This window comes from Daucus carota, chromosome 1 (assembly GCF_001625215.2).
Source record: "Daucus carota subsp. sativus chromosome 1, DH1 v3.0, whole genome shotgun sequence".
NCBI classification, from domain to species: Eukaryota; Viridiplantae; Streptophyta; class Magnoliopsida; order Apiales; family Apiaceae; genus Daucus; species Daucus carota.
In genome coordinates this window covers 45085089-45105340 of record NC_030381.2, presented here as the reverse complement: position 1 = coordinate 45105340, position 20252 = coordinate 45085089, and the positions used below count along the sequence as shown (strand labels likewise).

Genomic DNA, 20252 nt, shown 5'->3' with positions numbered 1-20252 from the left:
GCCTTGTTGTGCTTTTTCTCCTCGTTTTGCTCGTCGCTCAGACCACCTCAGACATTGTTTCATTCTCCTGTCAAATTTATTACACTACTTCACACCTCAATCCCTTTCAAATGCGAGCTTTGTTCCTGCTCTGTAACATCTCTTCATGGCTTCTCCACTGAATCATCTTCCCGACATTCAGGTAAATCTTTTCTTGTCTTTTCAAGATTTTACTGTGTTTTTTTTGGTTAATTACTGCTATGATCATGATGTTCGGATTGTTATAATGGTCTTAATTGGACCCTTTTAAATCTTTTTAGCTTTCTTGCTTGATGTTTAGACAACAAGATAGAGTTCAGTTAGGGGTAGCTTGGCAAGCTGAAATTCAAGTTAAAATTTGAGTAGGAATAGGAGTGTGAGTTTGCAAAATGGCAATTTTGGTCCTTATCTTGTTGTTGGCAATTTGGGTAATTTTGAGTGCATTAGATTTTAAGTTCTCTGAGGGGCGGTGGGAATCGAACTCTAGACCTCTAAGAGCAAATTTGTCTGCCCAACTTCATTTTTAACCTCTTGATTGTATATTTTTGTTCAATTTGTTGTTCTTGTGCTTCTGGGTATAGTGTGTAGTGTGATGGTTCATTTTCTTCTTGATAATCTAGATGGATGCTCAATAGGAAATACATTTAAAAGTGAACTTATCTGGATCAGTTAAGATAAGATGTTGCTGTGGATTAGATCTGGTCTTTAATGTCAAGGGGAGCTGCACTTTGGCAGTTGGAAGGAGAGGAATTCTGTAATTATTTTTTTGTAGGATTATTTAAGCAGTTTTGTCTTTGTTCGAAATTTAGAGATATACATTTACGGTGGGCCGGTGGCTCTATAATTTTTTTCCTAATCGGAATTACACTGTTCTTTAGTTTGCCCTTTTTTAGTTCTGACTTCTGTGGGTGGCCCTCAAGTTTAAATCTCTTAATTCATTTATCTTGTTTATTAGATTGTATCTTATATACAAATTTGATTGGATATGACGGAATTGAGGATGAACAATGGTTTTTACATAGAGAAACATATGTACATTTGTATAAGCTGTACATACATCTACATGTATACAACACACGTATATTATATATAAAAAATTTATGTTGAGCGGTAATGCCACTAAAACTGAACTTTCAATCAATGCTAGACATAAAAATTATCATTGTATTTTTTACTTCCCTATTTCCTACTTGATAGACAACATAGTGTCACCAATGCTACATCTAACAAATGTATTGTTTAATAAAGTTATTAAGGAAGATAGTTACTTAACATCGTATTTTTGGAGAGGGTATACCTATCGTATTATGTTTTATGACCAATGCTGGGGTTCGGAGATCCCAAAATTGTTCCCAAAGAACACACAACATATTTGATTTGTGGTGTCTATATGCATACGGGGCCACTAAATTATAAGGGGGAGAGTTATAATATATTGACAACTCAGCATTTGTTATTTTTTCCGAAAAAAGTTTTAGGAGCTCTAGCATTTCTCTTTTTATTATTATTTTGAAAAAGTATTGCCGGTTACGATAGCATGTTGTAAGATACGCCCATTGGCTTCCAGTGGATCCGACGTATTGTGTAACCAAGATCCTGGTTGGGAGTCTACTTCTAAAATTGTTTTAATAGGGGATCTGATGCTCCCCTCGGGTGCTATCACTGATACCTAATAAACATCTAACACTATTTTGTCATATATATCAGTCTTCGATAAATTTGTCATGGTTAAGTGACAGGGAATAATAAGATCTAAGGAAGAAAATTTATTGGTTTAGAGTGATGAACTCTTATAGATTTAATAATTTGGTCATCCTAATATGTAATTGCATACTTTAACCAACAACTTTGAATGATGCTGTTTATCCAAAAATGTGCCAGTCCAAAATACAGACTAGAGTGCTTATCAGGCTGAAAATCTTGCTTAAAGGTTTTGCTCATAAACATATAATTTGTGGTCACTATATCTTTTTTTCTTTTTTTTTTGTAAAGGGGTCAATCCTATATTTTGTATAACTTTGTTAACCTTTTTAAAAAAATAAAAAACTTTTAATGATTATCATCTGCAATATACTTGGAAAATATTATCAACATGAGATGTTTATTGACATAGAAACAAATTTTTCAGAAAGAAACTTGGAGGAGGACCATCCTTTTGACAGTTCAAAGCATTGGAGTTGTCTATGGTCGCTTAAGTATTGCCCCATTGTATGTGTTTGGATCGATGCGCCCAAAAGATATCGATTCAGATGAGCGTTTATATGAGCTGTTCTCATTTATATTTTGGACTCTAACCATTGTTCCTTTACTGAAATATGCTGTCATAGTGTTGAGGGCTGATGACAATGGAGAAGGTATTATATTGAATAAAATTGTACAAGTTTAACGGTATATGTCTAGAAGTCCTGTTGACCTCCATCTAATTTCTCAGGTGGTACCTTTTCATTATACTCACTGCTATGCAGACATGCCAAAGTTGGGCTGCTTCCAAGTGATGAAAGTTCTGATGAAATCATGCATTACGAGACAGGCAGTACTAGCCCGGGCAAGAAGAATTCAAGGGCTAGAAGGGCCATCAAGAATAACAAGATCAGTCATTATATGATGCTGTTGTTGGCTTTATTTGGTTCCTGTATGATGATTGGCGATGGAGTTCTAACGCCAGCTCTATCTGGTTTGTTGATCTGCATGATCTTTTCTAAAGATGTGATGCACTCATGCTCTTTATTAAGTATTATATGCCTACTTAAAAATGTTCCAATGGCTGAGTTATTTATATAGCTTTTCTTCAATCCAGTTTTATCAGCATCAAAAGGGCTCCAACTATCATTGGCAAAGATTTTAGAGAAATGTAAGAAAAGAAAAGTTCATTGGTCTCTTGAGGTTATTTTATAGTGTTGCCTACCATTAGGACATTTTTAATGCTAATTTTTCTAACAAATTGTGCTTCTTAGCAGCTACCTCAGAGTGTGGAGACCTTGAAAAGGACTTAAAGAAATGTAAGTACATTCCATCAGTTGAGTGGTGTGTTTTTACAATCTCTTTATTGCTGTGCACAATCAGCACCGATAGTGCGTGCATGACATGCAGACAACTGTAATACAGATAGAACCTAAGATGTCTGAATAAGGAATGCCGTCTTCCTCTTCCCAACTTCCTTATCATTCCTATTAGCTTTTGGAGCCAAATTGAATCGGGTTACAAAATAATAATATGTCATGGACATGTTTTAATTCTGACTGTTCATATACCTTTGATTTGTCCTCAAAATTATACACCATGAAGATCTGCTATGGATCTAAACTTTCACCTATTAAGAATATGAAGGTAATACAAATAAATACCAAAGTTATGATAGCACCACAATATGATCAGTTCCTCATAAAGTTGGTGCATATGTGCATAGGTTGTTTGCTTGCTTAACTAAAAACAAAAAGATGAAGACTTGTACCTTTCTTTCCATCCTTTCCAGATGTACCAGTTCCTACAGCATGTTTTATCTTAGTTTGCCTTTTTTCGGTGCAACGGTATGGAACCCACAAGATAGGGATCATATTTGCTCCGGTTGTCATCATATGGCTTTTTCTCATCAGCGGTGTGGGATTGTATAATATTGTTCACTGGGATCACCGTATCTTGAAGGCAATGTCCCCCACATACATGTTCAAATTTATGAAACACTCCACCATTAAAAGTTGGAAGTTACTGGGGAACCTTGTTCTATGTATAGCAGGTGAGTCATGTGGAACTTTATTATTTTTGTTGATCATATCCAAAGCTCTTATATATAGTATTCAACATAATCCCTTGGACTTTAGCTTCATCTTTCTGACTACAAGAGAGGAAAATTTACATATGCAGGATCCGAGGCAATGTTTACTGATCTAGGTCATTTCTCAAAGAAATCCATCAAGGTAGTACTGAATTTTAAACAGTTCATTCAAAGTATTTTCTCTACATGACTGTGTACATGTGACAGCATAGCTCCCTCACGATGCAACACAGATTTCATATTGTTAGAATTTTGTTGGTAAAAAAAGATGTTTTAGTGATGACTAAATATCAAGAGATAGAAATTTTGAGAAGAATTGCTCTTCACACTATCTGTTAGTTCATATGAAGACTTGGATGATCTCTTAATTTCTGCTGCAGATTGCATTTGTTTGCTTGGTTTACCCAGCCCTTGTTTTGAGTTATGCTGGGCAAGCTGCTTTCATCTCCAAGCACTTGATTCCTCATGACGATGAAGTGGTTTGTGTCACTCAAAATGCATCTTCAGAGTACTTTCATCTCCGTGAATCAGTGCCTAATCGTAAGTCGTGATATTTTACGGTTGTTTCTTAAATAATTTCGCTAACTCTGTGTTGTTTTACTCGTATGAAGACACAGGGAGTTCAGAAGTAGTTCGCCATTTCTTTGTGGTGTTATCCCTCTTTGCAGCTGCTGTTGGAAGCCAGGCAACTATAACAGCTACTTTCTCGATCATTAACCAGTGTCAGGCACTTAGTTGCTTTCCAAGAGTTAAAGTTGTTCATACATCAAATAAAATACATGGTCAAGTATATATTCCAGATGTCAACTGGTTATTGATGATCCTCAGCATTGCCTGTACAATAGGTTTCCATGAGATATTACCACTTGGAAATGCTACAGGTGCGTTTGAATTACCGATATTGTGTATTTGTTAGAAATGAATAAGCTCATCCATTTAGATTGACTTGTAGGGAAGAAATTTATCTGAATACACTTCTGAAAAGAAACATATTTAAGATTGCCATAACGACATTTCTTTCAACCCGGAGGGATTGTCACATGAGGCTGAATTTATACATCCCACTAATTTACTTGGGGATCTTCACATTGTATGTAGTACATGTTACTCAAGCAAAGTCACCTTCATCTGCAGGTTTCGCTATCATTTCCGGAATGCTGGTAACAAGTTGTCTGATGTCTCTTGTGATTTTGCTATACTGGGAAAGGAGTTGGCTTTTGGCTGCAAGCTTTCTCATTTTTTTCGGATTCGTTGAAATCATGTATCTATCATCAAGTTTGTTAAATTTCTATAAGGGTGCTTGGTGTCTAGTGATCCTTTTGGTATTTTGCATGACTATTATGCTTTCTTGGCACTATGGCACACGTAAGAAGTATGAATTCGACTTAGAAAACAAGGTACCCGTAGATTGGCTTACAGATCTTAGCCCTGGTCTTGGAGTTTCCAGGGTACCTGGTATCGGATTCATTTATACTGAAGTCGTTACAGGAATTCCGGCTTTCTTCTCTCATTTCATTACGAATGTTCCTGCATATCATCAAGTGCTCATTTTTGTGTCCTTCAAACTTTTACCAGTGCCTCACATCTCCCCAAGCCGGCGCTATCTTATAGGCAGAGTTGGGCCAAAAGAGTACAAAATATACAGATGCATTGTTCGTTATGGGTATTGTGATCAAGTAAGGGATACAGATGATTTTGAGGATCATATTATTCTTTCCATCGGGGAATTCATATCAAGAGAGGAAGAAGATGTGGAAGCCTTGACAAGTCCAGAAAGAAGGATGGTTGTGATTGGTAATCAACTGATGGATGAAAATACTATAGTTTCTGTACCCCGAGGCTCTGATTCTGAGACTCTGAGTCCCCCAGTTGATCCTTCAGGAAGTAGCTGTGTTACTCCTAACCAGAAAAAGGTTCGATTCATGTTGCCTCCAAAGAGTCCAGCAATGCGTGTATCAGTTAGGAGGGAACTTCAGGAACTGGTTGATGCTAGAGAAAGCGGCACAGCATATTTCTTGGGACAGTCTCATTTGTCAGTGCAAAAACGCGCCAGTTTTATGAAGAAATTCCTTATAACGACCTATGTTTTTCTTGATAAGAATTGCAGACAGCCTCCTGTTGCCTTGAACATCCCCCGAGCTGCGCTTCTGGAAGTTGGTATGCTCTATACCATTTAAATCACATCTAGTTGTTAGAGCAGTTTTCCTACTCTGTATCTGTTAAAGACGTGTATCCAATATGTATGATAACGTATCCCTTTCCAGAAACATGTTCAGAAATTTTCAGAGTAACCTTCTATGTTGCACTCATGACTCAGCACTCTTTCTTTTCAGTTCTGCAGTCGAGAACTGAACTTGTTAGTATCCACATATTGAGCATGTTTGTCCCGACTTTAAACCGGGACTTAAAACTGCCTTAAGCTGAATTGTTTATGTAATAGGTCAGAAGCTGATTTAAAGTCAAAAATGACTTAAAATCAGAAGTTAGTTTGAGGTATTTTTTTCACTGAATTAATATTCTTGAACTTTTTTTTGATAAAAATTACTCATAATACATAAATTACCTATAAGTCACTTATTTTAATATAATTTTGTAACAACTCATAAGTCATTAATAAATCAAAATTATCCAAACAGATATTTTAAACTTCCAGCTTATTACATAAATAAAATCACATAAGTCATATCAAGTCGTAAGCTCGGGCACGTTACGAGGCAGCAAGGGAAAACGGAAGTACTAGAGAAGTATTCTGCACCAAGTCCTAACTAACCTCAAGGAGATACCCCTTCATCCCAATCCCAATTTAGATGAGTTATTTGCTCATTTCACACATATTATTAAGCTCGGGCTCATTATCAGGCAGCAAGGGAAAACAAAAGTACTAGAAAAGCTTTGTATTTTGCACTCAAGTCCTAACTAACATTAAGGAGATACTCTCTCTATCCCAATTTAAATGAGTTTTTTGCTCATTTCACACATATTAAGGAATATTAAATAATTATTCTTTTTTCAATTTTTGTGCATATTTATTGTGTTGATTTTTTATAATATTAGCTAGATGGTACATTGAAAATGATAAATAAAAAAGGATAAGAATGGAAGATTCTTGCTAAATGTCCATTAAAAAGAGAGAGGCTCAACTAAGATAAAAAAAATTTCTCAAGAGAATCATCTAGAAGGAACATGTTATTTTTTGGTTGTTGGATGAAAGCGTCTGAATCTCCTAGGCGACTTATTATTTATTGGTCATCCAATAATTAGTGACTTGTTATTTTTGTTATCGTCAGGATGAATATTTAGAGGACCCATCCAATTAAAAAATGTTGAACGTGTCTTAATTGCTATATATTCATCCTACGACCAAAAAACAATATGCCATTTAAAAGATCCCATCACAATGCATGCAAAATGAGGTCAAATAAAGCATCTTTATTTCATTTATGAGAACTTCTTTGGATCTCTTACAATTATTCACCACCCACCAAGTCAAGAGTTTGACAAATACATGATGATCAACTACACCCAGCCACCACTTTTCAACTGTTCCCACAACAAAAAATAAAAATTAAGTGCCCCCATCTCTGGTCTGAGGAGCCATGTGTTAATAATACAAGGTGGCAGGATCAGTTGGAAACCATGCTCTCACTTTCTTTCACAAATCCTTCACCTGTCCAGTCTTTGTCTGATGCCAGTCCTTTTTTCATTGCCTTTTTCTTCTGTACCGCTTCTTTTTGCATCCTGACCAATTCTGTGTGGGTTGTAAAATACTGAAGAGACATCCTGAGGAAAACAATAGCACAAACTTAAAACGGGTGTACAATATTTGATCTGTGTACGCAATCAACATATATCTAGACAAAGGGGAAACATTATGGATGAAAAAGACTACCCTCTGAATTCTTCTATGGATGAAAAGTTGTGCATTTTCATAAAATCTTTCAGTTCAGTGCAGAGCTTTCCTACAAGATCATAACCATGCATCATTACACCAGTACAGACCTGCAACCAAACAACATAAGCATTCAGGCATTCACAGGACCCGGCAGGAAGCGCCTGATGATTAATTAAGCAAAGACATTCAATATTATCTGTGGAATGGCCATTAGCTAGCTTCCCTATATTTTCGACAATACGACAACATCACTAAGATGGATAAAGTTGCTTTTGCTCCAACACCACATGTATTACAGGCTACACGTGTATGGCCTGTTCCATTGACAGCTTTTAGGGATGATTATTATTTAATGTTCTATGCATAGAGATGGTTTAAGTTCTCTGCTGTGCTTATTGTAGTTGTAACACTAGTAACAAAGCTGTGAGAACTAAACCTAATAATATGGGTTGTAGACTTGCAGTAACTCTCTTTACATGAAAACCCTGGAAAAGGAAATTTCCCTATTAAAAAGAAGCAGCAACAGACTAAACACTGGTGGCGATTTGTCCAATTCATGATCAGAAATTCTACTTGGGAACAAAAAATGAAAACAAACTTCCAAACAGAATTACGTTCATGACAGCAGGTTAACTTAAAGGTAATCATAGATTACATGGTGGAGGAACACTGCTACTCCCTGTTTTTTATCTTCTTGCGGCAACTTGTCCAATTCACAATCAGAAATTCTACTAGTGCACAGAAAAAAAAAGACTTTCAAACAAAATTATTTTCACGACAGCAGGTCAACTTAAAGGTAGTCATAGATTACATGGTAGCGGAACTGCTACTATCTGTTTTTTATCTTCTATGATCATGATTGTGTTAAAACCAATTCCAAATTTCCAACCCCTTGCTTTATAGCTATATAGAATATTCTAAGTTCCAGTATAGAGCTACTTAAACTTCCAATGATATATATGGCTATTCCAAAGCCTACTTCTCTTCTGGATCTGCAGAAGATCTCATGCTGCAGGCACAAACAAATCATACAAATTTTACTAAACGAATTAAATTAACTTTAGCATGTGAACAAACAGAATGAATGTTTACCACTATGCCGAAGTTAGCTATGCCAGTTTGGCGGTTAATTAGAAAACCAAACTTGCCTTGGCTTAAAGGTGGCGACTCTATCCTAGATGCAAAACACTCGCCTTAAAACACATCAAGGGTGCCTTAGTTAATTAGAAAACCAAACTTGCCTTAGCTTAAAGGTGGCTACTCTATCCTAGATGCAAAACACCTGCCTTAAAACACATCAAGGGTGGACAGAAATTTACAAAAAAATCGACTAGGATCTTACAATGTTTATGTGGTACTCTCAAGATATAAGTACGAGATGATATTTAAAATAAATAAGTAAAAAAAATGGTCATGACCTGAACAGTGTTTGCTCCAAGAAGAATAAATTCAGCAGCATCACCACCTGTTTCCACACCACCAATAGCCGAAAGAGAATAATCTTTATCTGTAAAATCCGTTTTCATCATTTGTGCAATGCTCATCACTTTTGCAAGTGCAATAGGATGAACTGCCTTCGCAGAGTAGCCCCCAGGAGTTGAGTATCTAAGTATGTATTAAAGGTATACACAATTAAACCATGAAATAGATCAAAGAATAAATATTACATGGCTCCACACAGTTATCTTATCACTAACCCCTCCACACAAGGTTCAGGATGTAATGTATTGAGATTAATTCCCATGACACTCATTATTGTATTTATAGCAGCTACGCCTTCACATCCTGATTCCAGAGCAACCCTTGCTGGCTACAACAAAAGCAAGATGAAATAACCTTAAATCAACTTCCCAGTTTGTTGATGCAATTGTGACAATATGCTGGTGCATTGTATAACACCTAACAAAACTGTAATTCAAGCATTTGGTATTGTGGTCATGTTAATTAGCCAAATTGGAGGTAAAAAGAACCCGGATGTATCACCTAAATATGAAATTTAAACTTCTAAAGCCCCTAAAAAAGTTCAAAATCATTAGGGCTGCAATGGGAGTCACGCAGCTCATGAGCTGATGCAAACCACAGCTCATATGGCTTGATCTAGACTTTAGGTTGTGCTCAGTACAAATTTCCCTGATTTAGTTAAAACCTCAAGAGTAATTCTCAGTTTCTCACTCCTAGGAAATAATATATCGCAACTTGAAAAAAAACAGAAGTTGCAACAAACATCAAATAAATCACATAGACAGGCGTTTCTATATAAATTTAAAGGCCATGACAATAGAACAGACAAAAAGAAAAATATTTTTGTTGCAACAGCAGGGATTAGTCCAGATTTTTAGTGTTAGAAATTTATGATATAGACTTGACATAAAAACTGTTAAAATTGCACAGGAAGCAAAAGGAAAAAAAACAGGCGGTTTAACTCGACTAAAGATTTGTTAAATTGAATGATAGCTCCAGTTGAATTGAACTCAATTACCACAAACTCGACTCATATTACAGTCATATTCCACAACGTGCATGGGAACAAAAAGAACCTAACAAAAATACCTTTGTAATATCAGTGATGTTGGGGGTCATCTTTGCCCAAACTGGAACTGTGGCTTTTGCATTGATCCATTCACAAACTTCTCCCAACAATTCACAGTCTTGACCCACAGCCGCACCCATTTTACGCTCTGGCATACCATGGGGACATGAAAAATTGATCTCAATGGCATCCTACAACAACTATACAGCTTTAGACCCAGAACTGATTACCAACCGAGGGAACCATGTTGATACGAAAAACAGTAAACACAAATGTTAACTTACTATTCCAGTTTGCTCAACTCTGTCGATAAGTTCCTCCCAGGAAGCTTTGTTGCACTCTTCCATAATTGAAGCAATTAAAATCCGATCTGGATACTCTTCTTTTAGCTGTTTAAATTCTTGCAACATTGTTTCTAGAGGTCGGTCACTTATGAGTTCAATATTCTGCCACCCAATTATCTGGCCTAGGCCTGAGCCATTTGCATCTGCTCGCAATCGTGCATATCGAGGAGTTACATTTACAACTTTGGCTGCATCTAATGACACCTAGATATCACAGTCAAAAAATACAATCAATGTATAAATCAAGTAATCTTTTGCCATTCAAATATTAGACGTTTATGTTTATGCACAGGAATCTATGCTGCATGTGATCATAGGTAAGCATAATTATTACTATTAGTGTCCTCTCTTGCCTTTATTAAAAAGTAAGTAGGGGCATAATTAGGAAATTAAACACGGCATACTAGAATTCATAAGGCACTTCTTTATTTTGGTCAAGAGAGTTAATCGGGTACAGTTATGCTGAAAATATATGTTCTAATCCTTCACACAGCATACAAGAGTACGAGAAAGTTGGGTACAAGATAAATTGATTGGGCATATCTAAAGTGAATATTGAAATGAGAAGTTACATGAAAGAAACTATCAAATTTGTAGGTACATTTTCATAGTACCAAAAAAGTTAGGCAACACACATTTAATTGTTTTTGATTCAATGTACCTAGTTGACAAGTGAAACATCCAACTCCGATTCATATTGCACCTATGTCCGGCTGAATGAACACAGGCACCTCTAGAGAAATATATGTAACATCATTACTAGAGCTTATACAGATTTGATTAATGGTAGTTTGGTTAAGGATTCAAACTAAAGCAGGAGTCTATAATTTGGAAGGATTCCAACATCAAACCATGAAAAGTATGAGCTACTTCGCAACATTCCTACATCTTGCTTGAAATAATGATCTAGTACCAACCGAGCCCATAGTTACACCCAACATGTTTACTAACCTTGCTCTTGACTATGAAAAGAAAACTTCCAAGAAACTATTCAGATCTCCCACACAAGAAAACATATACATATACAACCATGACGCAAGAATCGTAACCATCCCAAGATCAAATTTAGCTTGATGCAATGTCTAATTAACATAAATATTCATAAATTTGAACAAAACAGTAGTTTTGAATTCTGAAAATATGTATTAAGCTAGAACTCCAACAATACCAAAACATAACACAACATCATAAACATGTAAACCACTCAAAGATTCTTGTTTTCATCAACACTATCAATATTAGTAACATAAGTAATCCTCAAAAAGTAAAGCAATACAAAATTGAAAAATAAATCATAAAAGAGTTATACAAGTGGCAAAATACATACAGTTTTTGCAATGACAGCACCCCATCCTTCATCAAAAGCTTTCTTCATCACCTTATAGTTTGTACCAGGAGGACCCGACCCGATCACAAACGGGTTAGGCATATTCAACCCATTTACAGTCACACTCAGATCTGGCTCCCCTTGTGTTTCAGATGCAAAAACTCTAAACCCAACACTTCTTCTGCTACTACACCTCCTCCACGCCGGAAAACTCGCCGGAAACTTCACGGAACTGCTGTTTCCGACGATCTGACTTGACCCCAGTAAAGCCATACTTGTTTCTTGAAAACGGAAACTCAAGTTGTGTATGTATATATCTTCTGTGTGTATATACAAGCTGATATTATGGTTTATGTATATGTTGATGAAAGTGATGAGAACAAGATAAAAATGAATATACTTGAATCAGAGATGTTGTTATAAAATATTAAAAAAGATTGAGGATCATGTCTGTGTCTATTTCGATGATGATGATAACATGAAAACTTATCTGAGTAATCTATAATTAGTATATTTAAATGGGCTGTTGCATGTGAAGATTGCATTGAAATATTGAATTGTCAACACAATTGCGTGTTCATGAGTAACACGATCTAACCTGATCTGTGTGTATATTATGTAGATGCATTTCCGTTTTCAGTGTGGAAGCTTCGTTTTGATCTTATTTTAGTTTTTTGATACAATAATTTATCTGATAAATTATCATAATCATAAAAATCGAAGATCATAATTAATCAATGAATGTGCGATTAGAAATTAATCGGATAATTTGATATTAACCAAATTAAAAATTAGATATTTTATTACTTTATAAAAAAATTGATATATTAATTTTAATTTTAATTTATAATATATTATTTATGATGATTAATTAGATTTTAAAACTTGTCAAATAAGGAGGACCGGAAGTGCAAAATTAAACATATTAAACTTAAATTTAATAACATGTCTACTATTGCAGGCGTTGTTATCATCTTCCAAAGTTGAAAAACAACAATATATAAAAAAAAATAAGTAAAGTACTTTGATATGTCAAGAATTGATAAATCTAATATATAAAAATATCTTCAGAAAAATTAATATATATATATATATATATATATATACATGTATTTAAAAAATAAAAAAAAAAAATAATAATACACACATAAATATGATTTTTTTTGTACGTATATATAAAAAACAACTTGTGTCTTTTTTGGAAGATATATTTAGATCAACATATCCATTATTTTAATAAAAATTGTGTAATGTTGCTATAGCTTTATGGCGATATCACTAGTCATATTTGAAGGGATGATATCATCTATCCTCTCAGAATCGGTGAAACAAATGGAAGGGGCGATAACGCAAAAATCAGTACGAAGGCAATGAATCTTTATGCATTTTAGTTGCCCCAACATAAAAAGGATCCAAGTTATACTTATCATCCAGAATGAATAAAAACATAAAGTGTGTCAAAATTTATAAAAAAACAAGGAATTAAAGCGTTGATAGCTAGAAATCTGTCTTCTTTCTTACAAAAGAAGAAGAAGAGACATATGAGTTTTTATTCGGAGTAGTTCTTTCAAGAAGTCTGATGCACTTCAAAGATTAGATGGCTCATGCAATTCAAGCGCTAGATTGAAAAAAGTGTCATTGAGTTCACTAAAGAAATTCCACCAATACGCAGAAGGAGAAGCACTAAAGAGAGCGTGCTACCAAACTTTATACTGATAGTTATTGACATTACTGGTGGAACACTTTGTGAGCTGGGGAGAGCTGTAGCTGAATTCAGGAAGAACTCGTATAATGGTTATATAGAGTGTTTTGTTTGATAAGCCTAGATCTGGTAACATTCAGCTATAAGACCTCATTGAGGACAAATTTTCCGCTAGTGATATCATCATTTCAGAAATTTTCCATAGATCACATTTGCATCGGAGACAAACATGAGCTATGAAATGATGTTATCATGTATGAAACTTGTCTTTGACGATGTCTTATAATTGAATATAATCAGTTCAAGCCTATAGACAACTCTCTTACAAGTAGTATACAACTTCTTTCTGAGTTCAACTACAACTCTACCGAGCTTACAAAACATTCTACCTGTTATGCCAATCACGATCAGTATAAAGAATGATAAGACATTCCCTCTTGTGCTTCTCCTTCTGAGAAGTGGTAGAGTCTCTTAAATACCATCTAGTGAATTCAATGGCACTTCTTTTGATCTAGGTCTAGAATCGTGTGAGCCAAATAAGTTTTAAAGTGCATTAGATTTCTTGAAAGAACTACTTCGAGAAAGAACCTTTTTGTGCCTCATTCTTTTAAAAGAAGAAGACAGCTCCTCATGGTGCCTAGCTACCAAGACTTTAATTTCTTGCCTTTCCATAAAGTTCTGGCACATTTTGCACTGATATTCATCGCTATCCGTAAGCGGTAACGTATCTCGTGCATTCGATATAAATGTAAGGTGATAATGGAATTAAATATAACTAATTTGCAGATCATATTAAAAACAATCTTGTTGAAATAAAAAAAATGTGCAAAATAAATGAGTAACTAAAAATAATCATGTACTAGTAAATTATGTGATCAAGTTGGAACTACGAAAACTTGTGTTTGTCTAACTATATATTATATTGTTAGTCATCAAATCACTTATGTTTTCGTTACAAATCATAACATCTTGATCGATGTTCATTTTAAGCCGATGATAAAATTTATAATATTTGTACAGAAGTCAACAAAAGACTAAAAACGATTGATATGATATAGAAACTCATAACAATATAACAAATGGTGAACAAGGTCATTTTAGCAAAATGATCATTTCTTTTTGGAAATAAAATATAATTAAATATAGCAACACTCATTTAAAAAAATTTGAATAATCAAGGTAAGCTAATTAGCTTGTTTATATATAAAAAAAGTAACGAAAGAAACTATACAAAATAGATGACTTTTGCATCGATGGAGAGTGAGATTGGAGTATACTACAAGGTATATCGAGTAGAAATATAATAATCATTTTTAGAGCTGTGAGAGAAAATGTAGGTATAGATATTTTGATACAACAAATGTACATACAAGACGTGCTTATATAGGCACATCAATGATGGACCATAATGAATAATCATATACAATACATAAATCTGAAGATTTTATTTGGATATTTTAAAAGATTCGAAATTGATTTTTCTTAATTATCATATCTTCTGTTGATACTTAAACGGAAATATAATCAAATTATCCAAGAAAAGGCACGGGTCTCTGGCCTCATGATGGCATAATTTTTAAATACTTACACCTACTACAGAGATAAGATTTTAATTTATTATTGGTGTATTCGGTTAAAATCTTAAAAGGTCTTAACAGATTAATAATCTTCGGAAAATGTATCGGGTAAAGAACCAAACTGCCTCATTTTTAAATCGGAGAAATCAAAATACCTCGGATGCTAAGATCTCCCAAAATACTCGACAAATACAAATCCTAACAACCTGTACAAGCTATACACATTACTCGCTCAAGCTTTTGTTTTTATAATTTTTATTTTTTTATGAGATGTCAGCGTATAAATATGTGTAATATAAACGTATGCCGATAATGGGTTTAGCTGCTGAAACGTATGACATACACAAATGTACATATGCAAGATATAATCGTCTATGCTCCTAATTTATATATCATGTATTACATCTCAACATATGTTACGCTCCTAAACTTGTACCTCCACACATCAGGTCACCATGACGCTAAACATTTCATTCATTGTAAATACAACACAATGATAATATAATGAATATATATATCAATGAACAAACATTCCACGGATCAAAATACTATATTATCCAACACTTGATTACATCTCACACATAATATTAATAAGATACAAGTCTTGATGATTAAGATCACAACTAATTAATATTGACACTAATTGTAGACGGACTCTATTAGCCTACGATGTTGCCCTCTATAAAATGCTCACTATGCTACTGATAGAGAACATAGGACATACTCGTTAATCAAAGAAACTAATACTCGTCAGGTTGGACTACCTCTTCCACTTTCCTTCTAGTTCCAGTTAGTGTGAAACTTATGTTGAAACGAAATTAAATAAAATCATCATTTAAACACGTGGAAAGAAATATTAAAGTGATAGGCCTAATGCATTGTGATAAATGTGATTTGAAATTTACTCTCATTTGGGGTGGGGAGGTGAATATGCTGAATCTTAGGAGGAATTCTGTTCACAACATGGTATCATCATTTGGTCACTACACTATACTCACCATAATCAAATGATGTGGTTGGGGGATAATCGCACTTTCAAATAAATGATAAATGTGTTGCTATTAAGTTCTAATCTTCCCCGATCAATGTGGGGGGAGCCATCTTAAGTGCTTATTATTTTTTAAATATGATGAGTCGGAAAAAAAAGGATAAAAATATTTATGTAATGTGAAAGAAAGAGTAACCAAGTTACAAATATCGCAAGTGTTGGGGTGTCTTGACTCTTGTTAATGTGCTTATCCACGTACATAAGAGGGCGAAGGTTAGTTAAAATATTGTAAATTTTAAGGCATACAAATTATTATTAGTATTATTATTATTATTATAAAATATTATAAATCATCTTTTAAGTTGATCATATATATTTTTATAAAATTAAATTTTAACAAAAATTCATTAAAAAAAATTATGATTTTCAACAAGCTAGAAGCCGGCGAAGAAGTAGCAGGCAACCAGGCCCTTATTCAGCTGTATTGAAAAAGTTTGATTCATATCTTAATTTAGTTACTGAGACGTCCAAGCCCAACAAAATTTAATGCTCCGACTTTGACTAAGTTTGCTGCACCAAATATATACTAAGGGGTCGTTTGGTTGGGTGGTATGGGGAATCAGGTATGGGTATGAAATCAGCCAAACCCATACCTAGTGTTTGGTTGGATTTTTTTTTATCTTCATACCCATACCTGAAACCCCCCGATTATGACTTTTTGAAACCCAAGTGGAGGGGTGGGTATGAGATGCTGGTATGGGTATCAGTATTAATATTATTCTTTTTATATTTCAAAAAAATACTAATAATAAAAATAAAAATATTTATATGTACAAATAAATTTTGTTATTAACAATAAAAATATTTATAATTTTTTATTTAATAAAATAATTTAATTTAATCAATAGCACCATAATATTTTAAATTAAATAGATTCATTCCAACACTCAACCAAACACAAGATATCAGGAATGATACCTTAACCCCATACCACCCCAAACCGATTCTTAATTCCAACCCGATACCGCTCCACGAACCAAACGATCCCTAAATGTGTTTCAAGCCCAGCTGCAGAAAAGTGCTGGTGCAATCCAACACTCACACGAGAGGACCTCGTGGTTCTTACATAAAACAGGGGGTTTTATTATTTTATAAAGAAACGTGGACAGGATGTGTGTTTTCACACCTGTAAATTGTAATCGACCGGAGCTGTTACACTCGAGTATCTCCTTTATCATAGTAAATTAAGTCGAAACGAATTCAAATAAAGTGCTGGTTCTTAGGACCGATCTAGAGGTAATTTCTTCGGGGACACAAGTCTCCAAGCAAATTTGCAGAAAAATATTTATATATTTTCAAATTTACTAATGAAACTTCTATAATTACATAAAAGTTAAAATAGTGAAGAAATGTAAAACAGAATTTTAGAAGTGATACTCTTACTAGCTCCACACCTTTTTGCTTATCAGTCTGTAAACTCAAGACTGCCACAGTGAAATGGAAATGTCAGCATACTTAAGTGAATAGCAATGAATACGATCTAAAAGCCCAAAAAGAAAGGGCATGCCTGCTTATTGCTTCTTGTTATACGATTTGTTTATGAATGCTCTTCGAGTATTACTCAGTGCCAATGGGCGGTGCTAAATGCTTTCCCGGTGTCTGTGGTCGTTTTGGAGGATGGTTTTACATCAGGATGTTCATAATCTTATATAACTGTATTTCACACGATATCGGTACATTTTCATTAGTGTCCGTTTTTGTGATTTAAGTGATTTAACAGTTATAATATAATACACCGTAACAGACTACAAACCAACGACCAAATTTTACTTGTTTAGGTTTAATAATACCGTATATACGTTGCTAATCCCCTGTTTTTGTCCTCTGTTTCTGACATATGATCCTGAATCCTACTATGAATTATCATCTTTCTTACATATAAATTGCAATTGAAAGAAAATTCATAAAATGATCCTGGTTATAGTCAAGTTCCTCAACTTACAATTGCCCAAATCTAAAACAACAAACAGTCAATAAACCAACAATATTTACAAATTCCCCGAAGGACCTCTCACAATTTCTGACTACTCTGCATCACAAACGGATGAGACAACAGCTCCTCAGCCGTCCACCTCTTACTACTCTCCTTCTGCAAACAACACTCAATAAAACTCCTAAACTCCCCCGACACACTCTCCGGCAGACTCGGAGACTCCCCGAAGCAAATAGCGCACATAAGCGTCGCCCAATCAGGCCTCTGCCCCGGCGACAACAGCGGAAAATGCCCCAAATATAATTCCAGCAATGTCAAGCCTAAACTCCAAATATCAGCCGCGTATCCGTTGTAATCACGCCCGTAGGTCTCGGGATCGAACCGCTCCGGGCTCATGTACGCGCAAGTACCTACATATGAGTTGCATGGGTCGAGGGTTCGGCACATGAGTTTGCTCACCCCGAAATCGGAGATTTTGATCTCGAATTTTGAGTTTACGAGTAAATTTGCTGGCTTGATGTCGCGGTGGATGATTTTGTTTGTGTGGATGTAGTTGAGGCCGTTGAGGACTTGAAAGGCGACGTTGGATAAGACCGGTTCGGAGAAGGTGCCGGTTTTTTTGAGGAGCGTGTCGAGATTGCCGGCGTCCATGAACTCCATGAGGATTTGGATGTCGCCGTCTTGGCGTTCGGTGATGTTGTGGCAGTTGATGACGTAGGGGGAGTCGATGCGGCGGAGGATGTCGACTTCGCGGAGGATCTGGCGGCGCGTGGTGGAGTCGGTGTTGGCGTGGATGTGTTTGAGCGCGTAGGTTTTGGAGGTTTTGTTGTTGTGGACTTTGTAGACGGTGCCGCCGTTGCCGTGGCCCAGGACCTGGAGCTTTTCGAGGTCGGGGGAGATGGTGGTTGTAGCCGTTGTGGTGGTTGTCGGTGGCAGAGGGAGGGGGCAGCGTGGGAGGTGGAGGCTGAGCTGGCGGCGTTTCTGAACAAGAGCCATGGAATTTGTGTGCAAGAAGTTGAGGACTCAGACTCAGAGACTCAGTTGTTGTGTTGTGGAAGGAGGGATATTTATATAAGTGGGGAGATTAAAGCACGTTGGATTTGATTTGGAAACGAGAGGGAAGGCCACATGAGTGTGCGAGGGAGGTGGGAATATGGTTATCACAATGAGGACCTCCATTTCTATTTTATTAGCATTATCCAAAAATGTGTGATTAATTATCGACTAATTCATGTTTTAATCAATTATTTGCTTAATTTTAGTTTCAGAAAAATAAGTACTTGACTAGTTTCAAATCAATTTAATTTTATCCATTAAGTTTCATTGTATCACACTGTTTATTGATATCATTTTTTACGAGATAAAAGCATACAAACAATTTCGATCAACAAGAATCGAATAGAGAGAATCAAACAAAGGGTTGTTGCATAAATATTAGTAATTAATGAATTTTAAAAGTATATCTTCAAAAAAAAAATGAATTTTATAAGTACTTGTTAAGAAATACTTATATTTTCGAGTACTTTTTAATAATAAATCAAAATTACATATGAAATTGTTATAGAGTTGAAAATCGTTGTTTATAAGGTTGCAACCGTTGCATCGTAATTTTTAAACAAGACCACAATTTAGATATTGTTGAAAAAAACTAAATTTATATTAGATAGAAAATAAAAGATGGGGTCTACTTCCATTACTTTTTAAAGCCGTTTTTGTTTTTAAAAGTGGTCTGCAACCTACTACAATTGATGATTTTTAATATCGCAATATTAAAAACGAAGCATGGGCAAGTTAATAATTTAAAAATATTTTTTTTATATTAAAACTGTGCAAGCAGATTAAAATGTGTTTTAGTGAAAAACCATTGGGCACGTGGATTGGAAAATGCGATACACAACAACGTCATTTTAATTTTCTATTGTGTTTTAAAATTGGAACTGTACAAAAACGAGACACAATTTTATATTACAACGGGCGGATATCGTTATATTAATTTAATAAAGAATAAAAATCGATTTGGTGGCTGGCTGCTCAAAGCGGGTAAAAACCCGTTAAACCAAGAAGGATCCGTTTAGAAGAAGGAGCTGAATCCTGAATAGTAAGAGATGA

The 20252-nt window shown here is 35.0% G+C and overlaps 3 protein-coding genes across 4 annotated transcripts; 1 reads left to right on the top strand and 2 right to left on the bottom strand.

The window, feature by feature from the left end:
• Positions 1-6095, top strand: LOC108204233 (potassium transporter 25). 2 transcript variants are annotated; one of them, XM_017373579.2, is made up of 10 exons: positions 1-181; positions 2147-2372; positions 2450-2692; positions 2816-2869; positions 2976-3017; positions 3491-3751; positions 3880-3932; positions 4171-4330; positions 4402-4671; positions 4925-6095. In XM_017373579.2, exons 1-10 carry the CDS (start codon positions 146-148, stop codon positions 5965-5967), a joined length of 2388 nt encoding a protein of 795 aa, XP_017229068.1. In that variant the 5' UTR covers positions 1-145; the 3' UTR covers positions 5968-6095. The 2 variants fall into 2 exon arrangements, with proteins under 2 accessions (XP_017229068.1, XP_017229059.1); XM_017373570.2 differs by having other exon boundaries at positions 7-181; positions 2973-3017.
• A 1104-nt stretch (positions 6096-7199) lies between these two features.
• LOC108204559 (dihydropyrimidine dehydrogenase (NADP(+)), chloroplastic) lies at positions 7200-12524 on the bottom strand. Its single transcript, XM_017374063.2, has 7 exons — positions 11884-12524; positions 10497-10760; positions 10233-10403; positions 9380-9492; positions 9101-9287; positions 7680-7789; positions 7200-7570 (listed from the first exon to the last, which is right to left on the bottom strand). The coding sequence occupies exons 1-7, from the start codon at positions 12154-12156 to the stop codon at positions 7414-7416; spliced, it is 1275 nt and encodes a 424-aa protein (XP_017229552.1). The 5' UTR covers positions 12157-12524; the 3' UTR covers positions 7200-7413.
• A 5569-nt stretch (positions 12525-18093) lies between these two features.
• Positions 18094-19278, bottom strand: LOC108195135 (mitogen-activated protein kinase kinase 9). The gene has a single exon (XM_017362120.2). It carries the CDS (start codon positions 19137-19139, stop codon positions 18222-18224), a length of 918 nt encoding a protein of 305 aa, XP_017217609.1. The 5' UTR covers positions 19140-19278; the 3' UTR covers positions 18094-18221.
• Between the last annotated feature and the right edge of the window lie 974 nt (positions 19279-20252).

What these genes read in the sequence shown, in the direction of transcription:
- LOC108204233 (XM_017373570.2), top strand. Translation starts at nt 146, where the DNA reads ATGGCTTCTCCACTGAATCATCTTCCCGACATTCAG. An exon ending in GGCAAAGATTTTAGAGAAAT is followed by an intron (nt 2,870 to 2,972) that starts GTAAGAAAAGAA and finishes TGTGCTTCTTAG; the next exon opens with CAGCTACCTCAGAGTGTGGA. An exon ending in CCGTGAATCAGTGCCTAATC is followed by an intron (nt 4,331 to 4,401) that starts GTAAGTCGTGAT and finishes ACTCGTATGAAG; the next exon opens with ACACAGGGAGTTCAGAAGTA.
- LOC108204559 (XM_017374063.2), bottom strand. Translation starts at nt 12,156, where the DNA reads ATGGCTTTACTGGGGTCAAGTCAGATCGTCGGAAACAGCAGTTCCGTG. An exon ending in GTGCTGTCATTGCAAAAACT is followed by an intron (nt 10,761 to 11,883) that starts GTATGTATTTTG and finishes TGTGATATCTAG; the next exon opens with GTGTCATTAGATGCAGCCAA. An exon ending in CCTGAACCTTGTGTGGAGGG is followed by an intron (nt 9,288 to 9,379) that starts GTTAGTGATAAG and finishes ATACATACTTAG; the next exon opens with ATACTCAACTCCTGGGGGCT.
- LOC108195135 (XM_017362120.2), bottom strand. Translation starts at nt 19,139, where the DNA reads ATGGCTCTTGTTCAGAAACGCCGCCAGCTCAGCCTCCACCTCCCACGC.